This window comes from Trifolium pratense, linkage group LG7 (assembly GCF_020283565.1).
Source record: "Trifolium pratense cultivar HEN17-A07 linkage group LG7, ARS_RC_1.1, whole genome shotgun sequence".
Lineage (NCBI taxonomy): Eukaryota > Viridiplantae > Streptophyta > Magnoliopsida > Fabales > Fabaceae > Trifolium > Trifolium pratense.
Window position 1 is genome coordinate 20,913,682 of NC_060065.1, and position 12,226 is coordinate 20,925,907.

General features: G+C 31.4%; 1 protein-coding gene and 1 long non-coding RNA gene across 3 annotated transcripts; one reads left to right on the forward strand and one right to left on the reverse strand.

The window, feature by feature from the left end:
• Nucleotides 1–221: 221 nt before the first annotated feature.
• Nucleotides 222–4,564, reverse strand: LOC123900012. Its single transcript, XM_045951297.1, has 3 exons — nucleotides 3,285–4,564; nucleotides 1,726–1,828; nucleotides 222–1,227 (listed from the first exon to the last, which is right to left on the reverse strand). The coding sequence occupies exons 1-3, from the start codon at nucleotides 3,933–3,935 to the stop codon at nucleotides 710–712; spliced, it is 1,272 nt and encodes a 423-aa protein (XP_045807253.1). The 5' UTR covers nucleotides 3,936–4,564; the 3' UTR covers nucleotides 222–709.
• Nucleotides 4,565–9,223: 4,659 nt separating this feature from the next.
• On the forward strand, nucleotides 9,224–11,619 carry LOC123900013. 2 transcript variants are annotated; one of them, XR_006805783.1, is made up of 5 exons: nucleotides 9,224–9,658; nucleotides 9,792–9,898; nucleotides 10,261–10,589; nucleotides 10,679–10,740; nucleotides 11,006–11,619. It is a non-coding gene; the product is annotated as an uncharacterized LOC123900013 (long non-coding RNA). The 2 variants fall into 2 exon arrangements; XR_006805784.1 differs by having other exon boundaries at nucleotides 9,224–9,632; nucleotides 9,792–10,589.
• Nucleotides 11,620–12,226: the final 607 nt, after the last annotated feature.

The following is a 12,226-nucleotide window of genomic DNA, read 5'->3' on the forward strand; positions in this document are numbered from 1 at the left end:
GGACCTAAATGTTACAAATAAAAAATAATAAAGGATCATAGTGTTACAAAAAAAAAGATAAAGGACCAAAGTGTTACAAAAAAATAAGATAAAGGACCTGCAGTGTAATTTTGCTTATCGAATATATGAATAATGTCTTCTACATAGAACTAGCACCAACACTTGCAACACTAGTAGGAAAAGAGATATGTAACAGGAATATTTATTTACTTGTTTACATATATGAACAATTAAAAACTTCCTAAGTACTTGCACTTTAACAAAAGAAGGCATGAGTTATTATGCCTTGATATCATTCATTAGTTGATTTACAACACTCCAAAATTTAAGTCAACAACTAAATTTATGCCTCTCTCCATTACAACTCCTATGCAGCATCTCTCATCACTGTTTCATTCAAGAGCATCATTAACTATGACTTGTATCCCAAGTTACCACAAAGAAGGCCATTCATGTTCACTTTGTCAACCATAAAAAAACTTGTTGAAAGTTTTTGTGCCTTTTAGTGCTACAAAAGGCCTACTTGATCTGAACTTTGAAAAGAGGAACCACTAGCGAGCAACTTTACCAATCCCTGCGTTTTTTAGAAATCACACAGGATTCCAGAAGTACACATCCGAATAGGACAAACAAAAACTGTGTTTTTTCCCAATGTGTATATCCGAAGTACTTTTGGGAGTGAAAAAAGTTTCTCTTGATCGTTAACCATCTATGTCAAAATCTCATCAACCAAACTACGAAATATAGCTGCCTCAATCTCGAAAACCAATTCTTCTTGCTCCTCCTCAAACCTATTCCACCCACTTCTTTTATCCATTTCCTTGATATATGCATCTTTATTAACATGCACAATGTCATAAGCATTTTCAAATGACTCATTGATCCAATCTTCAGCTATTTTCATTATCTCCAACTCAAACTCCTCACTATCCCTCTTTTGGTTTCTATTACCACTTAGTTCTTCCCTGAAAAAATCCAAGAGAACTATACCAAAATTGTCATCACATTTTTCCACTGATGAACATGTTGCTTTAACACAATGTAGCAATTGATTTGCCTTTTCCTCAACCCAATCTTGTTCTTCAACTTTTTGGTCTTCCTCCTCCTTATTGTCATCTTTATAATATGAGTTTGCATCCAATGAGAGACATCCATCGAAGCTTGCAAAGTCAAATTTTACATGACTCTCAAATTTCTCAGCAGTTTGTTTGAATTTTTGTTTTCTCCCTGTACCAAAATCAAACATTATTGGTATCACTCCAATTAAATAGTACAATTGTGCAAAGAAAATTAAAAACTAAATATTTGTGTATATGGCTCCCTACAGTTAAGTTTCTCCGCATTTACGGATTCGAGATATCAATTGTTGTTCGTTTAAGATTGGATGGTTCAAATTGAAGTTCAGCATTTAAAATTATACAATTAAAATCTACATTTTTTGGGTTGTCCAATCATATCAAACGCCCACGGGCCACCGATGTCCTGAATGCGGGCGGATCCCTGACCGTAGGGAATCCGAGAAAATTTGTCTATATGCATAGGATAATCTAACTGACATTGTTAATTGTTTTGATTGGTAGTTGAATATTAGAAATTGTTTTATAGAACATGGTCAATATTGCAAAATTGTTAACTATGTTGATTGGTTTAAGAACACATAATGCATTGGTTAATGAAATAGGACTTGAAAAAGACATAATATAAGGAAAATGAGAAGAAACTTACTTTCAATATTGGCAAGGCTTTGATCAAAGATTGAAAAATCATTTTCTGCAACTTGAAGAACTGAGACTGGACTGTTTTGTTCATCTTGGCAAGTCAAATTTTCCTGTTAAGATTACATACTAGTTCTTATCAGCAAAACAATAATCCCAATCCCAATAAACAGTTTGTATATGAATTTATATTAACATTGTTTGTTCATGGTAATACTTTGTCATTCTTCATTTCTCATTCTAAACAGTTTGTAATAATTTCTCATTCTTATTAATTAACATGAACAACCTCTTTTGTGTTTTTATCATTGCTTTGGCCTTTTAAAAAAAAAATATGTTAGGAAGGTCAATGGAAATCTTAATAGTAGTTAATTAGTAAATTCATAAAAAAAAAAAAAACAAACATAATTTGGTTAGATAAATAAGAACACAAACATGAAAATCACGATTGCAACATGAGAGTTAAATAATTAATTAAAACTAGAGTATATTTATTTGACCATAAATTATTGGAACCCGAATGAAAGAGTACTGTACAACTGCCCCAGCCCCCAGCAGCCTCCCACCGACAGAAATATAAAATAAATATTTATGTATGGAATAAAAAATAAATAAAAAAATTTAATTTATATGCACCGTCAGTCTAAAGTTATTTTGCACATGCGTTCAATAATGTACTGATACATCATGAATGATAATTAAAAATATATGATGTGTCACATTCATTAAATAATGTGGCAACGCGTCATTGGATGTATGTGTAAAAACAAATTACACACAACAATTAAACTTTAAATAAAACAACCATTGTCTAACCAAGACCATCATTATTAAAAACAATTAATAAATTGTATTTTAACAATAATAAGTATTAAAAATAAATTACCAATGTAAGTATGTAACTAACATTTTGTTTCATTTTTAAATATAATTTATTTCTATAATATATTTTTCAATAATTATTTTTTTTGTCAAGTAGCTTAGTGACTAGACTCACACACATTTTAAATATGAAGAAATGTAGAATCCGAGTTCGAACCTCGTCCACTTCAATAATATCACTGATAGCTAGTACCATTTAAACTACACTTATAAGACTTCAATAATTAAATTTTACTATTAATTAATGAGATAGCTCGTGTCACGTCTATAACTAACTAGTTTTAATATTTTTCATAACATGACAAATATTACAACTTACAAGCATCATTTTGTCAAATATTTTTCATAACTAGTTTATTTAGTTAATGAGATTAATTTCTAAGTACGGTAGAAACAATGTAAAATATTTATACACATCGTCCAAATTAAAAAATAAATAGTAGTGTCACTTTTATAAACTAGTTCATAACATATCTCTACAAATATGTAAATAGCTGTTTTGAGATAATAAATTAAACAATATCCATCATAATATTCTATCACAAATAAAAATAAATTTATAAATTATTTCAAAATAAAATAAAAGAAATGTGCAAGATTATAATACTAGAACTAGAATCCTAGTCCCCTGAACTGCAGACACACAATAAGTTATGGAAGATGCGTTACATTGAATAATTAACTCACCTTGGTCCCAACGAACGATGGTGCCACCGAATCATTGCCGACAAAAAGAGATGAAAACGAATTTTTTTTACTCTCTTCAACGCCGTCGTTTTGCGCTTCCCACAAATCACTAAAAAAATCACCGTCACTCCAACTAGAACCACCGTCACTACTAGAACAAGTCGTCGTCGCAGTCGTAACCGTCGACGATTCCGTTACATAACGGTTAAAATCAAACGGCGGTAACGGAACAGAAGGTTGTTGTAAATCTCGAAACGATTTCCACCGTATGATATCTTTGATCTTCACTGTACTGATTTCAATTTCAATTTCTCTTTCTCCTTTGCATCTTTGACTTGTTGTTCTTCTCTTTGATGATAATTTGCGTGATAGTGTTCGTGGTAGTGAAAGCATTGTGGAGGGTGATTTTGTAATTTTGAAGAATGAGACATTGTTTTTTATGGTTTTTATCAGTGTTTGAAATTTTGATGATGATGAATGTGTGTGATGAATTTGAATAGTGTTTTTAACGGCGTCGTTTGAAATTGTTCTTCTTGGAAGTGATTTGAATCCGCTTGAAGAACATGAGCTTAGATTTTCGCTTAGAAAATCTTTCAACATTCTTGGTCTTCTTTCCATTGAGTTGAATCTTCTTAGTTGCACCACCTCCATTTTCAAAAAAAAAAAAAAAAAAAATAGAAAGCAATTACAATCAATGTGCCTTCTAACAACTTTTTAAAATTTCGTCTGCAACTGCAATTGTGGTCGTAATATATTTGATTGCGTAAATTATGCGATCAAATTTGTTATTATAATTGTATCAGTTATATTTGATTGCGATTTTTTCTCTTCGTAATATCAAAGGATTGCAAGGAGAGTATAAGTGATGATGATTCTTGGTGACCTATTTAAAATGAGGGGGAAAGTAATGAATGGAATGATAGGGTTGGTGGAGAGTTGCAAATTTTTGTAACAAGGATTGCAATGGGACTACAATGATTATACTTTTTGGTGAGCTATATAAAGAGAGAGGAGAAAATATAATGAATGGAATGATAGGGTTGGTGGAGAATTGCAAATTTGTGTAACAAAAATTGCAATGGGACTACAATGATGATACTTCTTGGTGAGGTATATAAAGAGAGGAGAAAAGTAATGAATGGAATGATAGGGTTGGTAGAGAATTGAAGAGTGTGGGAGTGAGGGGATGAAATATTAAAGGGTGTGGAAGAAGGAGATGAAGAAGGGAGGTAGCTTCTAGGTGGAGATCTCAATGATATCAAGCCATGTAATTAATAACATAGATAAATGGGGTGCTCCATGCGGGTGCATTTTGGAAGATTGTGAAGGTAGTACTAGTGACAGTAGTGTACTAGTGTGAGATTATTTTAACCGATTCTCTCGAGTTTTTGTGTTTTTACTATTAGTATTTGGCTTACTGGATCGATTAATCTGATTTGGGGATCATTTCTGGGAACCAGCGGATCCGTTTGCAACTCCTTTGGAAATATTGCCCGAATGGTATTGTTTCCCGTATTTCAAATACTTCTTACAATACCCAATAAATTATAGGGCGTTCTTTTAATGGTTTCAGTACCCGCATGGTTTCAGTCCCTTTCAGATCATAGTTGCGGGTGCGGGGATCCAACCATGTTCCTCCCTACCAAGTCTAACATCAATCACTAATGGTCAAACAAGTTGCGGGACCTTTGTTTTTACTCTTATAATTACGTTAATTGGTCCATTAGTATAAATATATCAGTCCCTTTGTGATATTCAAATAAGTTGTAAACTTTTTATAAGAGTTTTAATGTAATTATATGTCTAAATTTAGAATCGAACTCATAAAGATAATTAAGTTAAAAGAGACTTAACTAAGATATTGAACTCATGTGCATATTGAATTTTTCTTAGAACCGGAAGAATATGAGTTCAATTTTTGATGAAATTGATAAGTTTTTTTTTTTAAGTGAATAGTGTGGAACTAATTAATATTCAACTTGTGGTAGTGGTTGTACAATATTATATTGATAATGGTAATGGAGTGGGAATGAGACAAAAAAAGTGTAGAAGCGTGGATGGTTCTTAATGATTAACTTAATCATGGGTTAAATATATTTTATGTCTTATTAGGAGTGAGATGGAGAAATTTGTGAATCTTGTGATTTATTAGAGGGGTATTTAAAGTTAGAAGCATGTCGTTTAGTAGACGATATGTGAGTTGACTCAAATCAATATGGGACCCAAATTTGTTTGATACTTTCTGTTCTGAATCACATGCAGCAATTTGGGACATATACCAACTCATCTGTCATATTGTTATACCCTTGTCTTGCTGGTAGCTAGGGGTGATTGTATCCGAACCAATCCAAAAGTAAAACCGCAAATCGAACCAAACCAAACCGAAAACCGCAAAAACCGCATTTGGTTTGGATGTATTTGGATGGCTTTCTTGCTGAACCGCAAACCGCAAAACCGCAAACCGCAAAAACCGCAAAAACCGCGGATAACCGCAAAAACCGCATTAAGTTACTATTATATATTTATATTCCAATATCGTAAAAGAAAATATATTTATATTCCAATATACATGCCCAATTACCAAGTCAGTCGATCAAATTAATCGAACTTCAAGTTGTTTTTATTTTTTGTACTGAAATTTTATTTTGGTGTTGTAATGTTATTTCAAATAAACAAATTTTATCGGTACCGTGATGTTATTTTGAAAATTCAATTTTTTTATATATTTAAAATTGTAAGTTACTATAATGTTATTTTGGATAAATAATTTTTGTTGGTACTACAATGTTATTTTGGAACTTCAATTTTTTATTTTTTTTTTATGCTTAAAATTGTTCGGTACAATCGTTATGTTTTAAACCGCACCAACCGAACCGATCCAAACCGCATTGGTTTGGTTTGGTTTGGTTTGGATGACTTTTTAAAAATCAACCGAACCAAACCGAACCGCATGCATTTTTATCTCGCGGTTAGGATGACTTTTATGCTCAAAACCGAACCAAACCGCACCGCGATCACCCCTACTGGTAGCAGATAGTAGGGACACTTTTGATTTTGACATTTTTGTCCATATACTATACAATTGGTTTGAGTTAGGACCATATATGTAATTACAAGAAGTATTGTTCACAATTGGCAGGGCAATCAAAACTCTATCCAATGCATATACTTATAATTTTCTCTTGGAAATTGCAATTACTGCCTTAGAATGAGTTACCTGGATGTCAAGAAAATATGACAGCTTACCTAATATTTTGACCTGAAAATGATAGAGTAAATGTTGTTTCAGTTCTCAAATTCATTCAGGATCATTATCTATAAAAACACATTTGTTAGATGATCATTTATAAAACACAAAGTTGTCAAACGGTTCGATCAGTTCACAAAATCGGATATGCAAGTAAATCGGTGAAATTTGATCAATTTTATAGTTAAACTATGAACAAGTGTAGCCCGCACTGAATTGGACCAGTTTAATACAAACTTTTCATACCTTTACATATGGATACGTAAATGACTTCTCGAGATTAAATATTTCAATGTTAGTTTGGTCATTTATGGGAGGGGATTCTCTCCCGTCCCGTGCATTGTCCCACCTGTGACGACATAATGACCATCTAATTAAAAATTTAAAAAACATAAAAAGAAGAAAGAGAACAATCTAATGACTATAATTGAAGCCGGAGAGAATCTAGTGAATAGTATATTGAAGACAATCTATTCCCATGATTCAGTTTTCCTTTTGAAAGTCTTTGGAAGTTGCGGCTAAAATTTTGAGGTGCGGTAAGAAATCCACTGGTCTAATGGTGTGGCAGGGACATTAGTGTATGCTATTTTCATTGTCCCACTAGCAGGACACCCGTGCGTCCGCACGGGAGTCGCGGCATTGCCGCTCCTCTAAAATGGATATAATATTTGGTAAACAAAATAGAAGGGATATAATATTTGGTAAACAAAATAGAAAAAGAACAATGGTAAAACCATCATCAAAAAACCTTAGGTCTTCGTATTAATATAGGAATATAAATATAGATAATGTAGAAATTATGAAGAAAAAAAAAAATATATATATATATAGGTCTTGTAAAAATCACCAAAAAAAACTTATGTTCATGTATTAATATATGAGTATAAATATAGTCACGTAAAAATTATTACAAAATAGGCAATCGTATTAATATGTTAGTGAAAATATAGGTCTCACAACAATCATTAAAATAATTAGGTCATTGTATTAAATGTAAATATAACCTGTAAAATTGTAAAAAAAAAATAGACAACTTAACTTTTATTTTATTTTTGTTACGAACAACTTAATTAATATATAATTAAAAGTATAAGTCTCGTAGAAACCACATAAACAATAAAGTTTTCATATTAATATATGAGTATAAATATAGCTAGGTCCCACAAATGTTATAAAAGACGGGAAAACTTATTAATATGAGTAAAACACATAGGTCCCCATGTACAAAAAAAACAAATAGGTCCTCAGAAATCACACAAAAGACTAGGTTCTCGTATTAATATATGATTATAAACATAGGTCTAAAAAAATAGTAAAAAATTGAAAACTTCATTAATAAGAGTAAAAACATAGGCCTCGCAGAAATCACACAAAAGATTAGATTTTGTATTAATATATGATCATAAATATATATAATGTAAAAAACATGAAAGAATGACAACTTTATTAATATATGATTAAAAATATAAATCTCGTAGAAATTAGAAAAAAATATGTTCTCGCATTAATATCGGAGTATAAATTTAGGTCATACATAAATTATTAAAGATCAGGAAACCTTATTAATAAAAGTAAAAACAAAGGTCCCGCAAAATTCACACAAAAGATTATGTCCCCGTAAAAATATATGAGTATAACACATAAAATTATAAAAAAAATAAATAAATAAACAACTATATTAATATATGAATAAAAATATAATGCCCGTAGATATAACACAAAAAAGGTTCCCGTATTAATATGAATATAACCCGTAAATTTATTTAAAAAATATATAACATAATATATTAGTAAAAACACAAGCTTCGCGAGAGTCACAAAAAATAATAGATTTTCGTATTAATATAAAAGTATAAATATAGATTTTGCTGATGATATTGATGGTCATTCTATTCCAAGAGAATGGTCAATGTATTGATGACAAAAAATATTACTCCCTCCTTTTTTTATAAGTGTTTCATCAAATTTACTCCCTCCTTTTTTTATAAGTGTTTCATCAAATTTAGCGTTTCTAATTAACTGTCCAGTTTGTGTTTTAAGCATACTATTTGTCAATTATTATTATTTTTTCAATAACTTTTTTATATATATATTTGAAAAACTAAAGTTTTTTTTTTAAAAAAAAATTATTTGTTCCTTTTTTTTTACGATAGAAAAATTTGTTTCTTCTTTGTTATATATATTCATATTTAAACAGAATTTGTTACCAAATTTTTTTTGTATAAAAATAAATTTATTTGAAAGAGTGCAAAAAAATAGAAATTTATTGGTGAATTAAGATGAGGGTATAATCGGAAGATAATGTGCAAAAATCCACTTTTTTAATTTAGTGTTATCATTCTAACTGAACACTTATAGAAAAATGGAAGGAGTAAAATATTAAAATGGAATTAACTACCTCAAGAAAAAATTTAAAATATTGAAATTATTTACTAACTTTCAAATATGACACAAAATACTCATGAAAGTGATGATGTGTCAAATTATTAAGTAGGGGAAACATGAGATTTTCACATGTATCTTATTTTCTTAGGTCCCTGTATTATATATATATATATATATATATATATATATATATATATATATATATATATATATATATATATATATGAAGGTAATTTAGAATCTAAGGCATTTAATTGGCATATGTGAAGGTAATTTGGAAATCTGGCTTAGTTTGTCTCGTATGAAATATAGGCATCCTAGTTTTCTCCAGTATCTCGTGTCATTATGTTGTTCAGATAATATTTTTATATTTCATCATTTCTTGTGGTTGCTTGGCTGCTTGCTGATCGTTATTTCTATAATTCATAACTCATGCTTCGAGTTTGTATGTGCTAGATGTGGTCTAAACTGTTCAAAGGCAGGAACAACACTATATTGATTGAAAGCATAAGTAATATGCATAGAAATGAATGAGGGAAACATTCACATTCACAATTTTTTAAGTAATTAGATTGAAGGAAATAAATGAGGGAAATGAATAAACATAGCTGATGTACAAAAATAAAGCAACCATGCCTGATATTTAGTATGCATAGATGCTAGGATTTGAACCATTTTCTGCACTGATTTGCTTTATCTAAGCTCAGATGATTAAGGTTTTCATTTTCCTCTGTCTTTTAGTGTTGGTTCTATCTCTCTCTCTCTCTCTCTCTCTCTCTCTCTCTCTCTCTCTCTCTAACCCTTCTAATTTCTCTTAAGAAGATATATGTGAGTCACAACAAGTTAATCAATTTTTCATTATATTATTTGCACAGCCATATGATGAAGCAGTACAAAGGAGCATCATTTGTACAGTTGAGCCCTCACAATTTTGCTATAGCAGACATGTTCTAGTGAGTGTCTCTGTTGAGAATATTCAAAGGTTAATGACTTACTTTGGGTCTTTAGGCTAGATTTAATGTAGATTTGTCTCAATGAAACTGAGATTATATGGCTTACTTCTTAGTTATGTGAGATTTATCAATGATGGTAACCTTAATTGAGGTAGCAAGGCAGGGAGGAATTCTTAAACATGGTTGTATAGCTTGCTGCAATTGAGGAGTTATTATATTGACTATAGTAATGTTATAGTATATAGCTTCACTAACACAAAAGATATTAAAAAAAACTTAACTTGCATTGGCTACAAATATGGTTTGATAGAGATTATAAAGTTTGATGCTAGCATTTTTAACTTTATACTATTTTTAGAAATTTTCTCAAATTTTGGTTTGTGATTACAAGGGAAATTGAGTGATGGGAGAGAAGTTGCAGTGAAGAAATTATCACAAACATCAAATCAAGGGAAGAAGAAGTTTATGAATGAGGCAACGTTATTGGCTCGTGTGCAGCATAAGAATGTGGTGAATTTGTTAGGTTATTGTGTTCATGGTGCAGAAAAGCTACTATGTTGTGAAACAGTGTTACAAATGGCTACTAGAGCTGCTCAGAAAATAGAAGTCAATTTGTTTTGGCAAGTTGAGAATGTGGAGCTTGTATAACTAAGACAACTAAAATGCAGAGGGCATCTTGTGATTTGCTCGTCTTGCAAAGGTCACTGAAACACTGAGCAAGTATGTCCTCAAAGTCCATTAATCATTTCTTTTCTCTTTAGTTATTACTACAAAAACTACAAGTTGTATCCTCTTTATGCTTTGTGCAGAAAGTTACTTGTTTCACCATTTTTGCAGTGCCTGAGGGACTTTCACTTGCAGCCACTTTAACGTAAGTAATCTAGTTCTTGTCCAAGTATCTAGTTTTACTTCGTTTGTTCTTGTCCAACGCTGTGTCCAATATATAGCATATAGGTTGCTGCTTAATATCTTCATTAGTGTTTTATTTTCTTATTCTTCTATCAATAATGATCTGCATTCATCTTAGATGACATGCTCTTTCAGATCAGTAATATATTTGTTTTCAATTCTTCCTCAATCCTGCCCTTATATTTTTAATGTATACTTACACATTTTTCTTGTCAATTTTGTTATAGACTGGCCTACTCGTTGCAGAAAATAATGGCACATAAAGCTTTGGTATGCAAATTGATGTTTGTGCTTTGACAGAGACTTTTGATATGATTATATGAGTAACATAACACCGAATTATATGTGAGGAGGCTTTCTGCCTGTGAGACAATGGGCTCTGCTACAACCATATGCAGTGATAAGACGACACAATGACTATGAATCAGGTTGGTTGTGGTGTAGTATTCGAGCCATTGATTTACATGATAATGTTTTATGAATCCGAAAAACATGTAGTGTGATATTAGTGTGGATCCACTTCATATTATCTAGCATTTTGGATAATAGTAACACTTTTCATATATTTCTAGGTTATAGTAACACTTTTCATATATTTCTATATCTTCAACTTTTAGTAACTATTAGTCACTGACAGGAGGTTCGTCTAGTGGATAGCCAATTGGCTCAATCAATGCATAATTTTAGCTAAACTTATTTGCTAGAGATTAGCTACGAAATAGCTAAACTTATTTGCATTTATTTGGATTTAGTAACATTTTTTAAATGTTACTAAATTCCATATTTGTTGTAGTGAAGCACCTATACAGCAAGAAGGTTACAAATGCAAACCTCGTATGAATTGAAAACCACTATATGCAGCAAGAAAACCATTCATGTGTGTGTGTGTGTGTGTGTGTGTGTGGTGGTGGTGGTGTGGGGGTGTGGGACTAAGTATATCACAGTAACTTGGATACCGCATCGGAAGGCAGAGAACGTGGAAAATGATGCGGAACAACGAAGCATATTGTCACAATACAGTACATTCATTTGATGCCAACATTGAATGAATGCCAACCTGCTGCAAGTCTTGATAGTTCTATAGTATGTCTGGTGTGCTGTGTTCCATATCAACATTTCAGTCATTCGACCATGATTTTACAATTTAACTTATTTGTATAAACAGTACTGGTCCTAGTTCGAACAAAAACAATGTGTTCAAAAGATGATTGTTAGAAGTAATTCTATATTGTTTCTGTGTTCAAGTTGTTGAAATGCAAATATAAATATAACTTAAAATCTTGTACTCAAACCAAGTTGATTGGGCTCAAGTGGCAAAGAGTTTCTTCCAAGGACGTACCTGGGGACTACCGAGTTCAATTCTCAGGGGAACAACGTTTGACCAGTGCGCATGCCTCTACGCACGAGCTGGATTAGTCGCTCACCTTTGGTGGGTCTGAACCAATGCA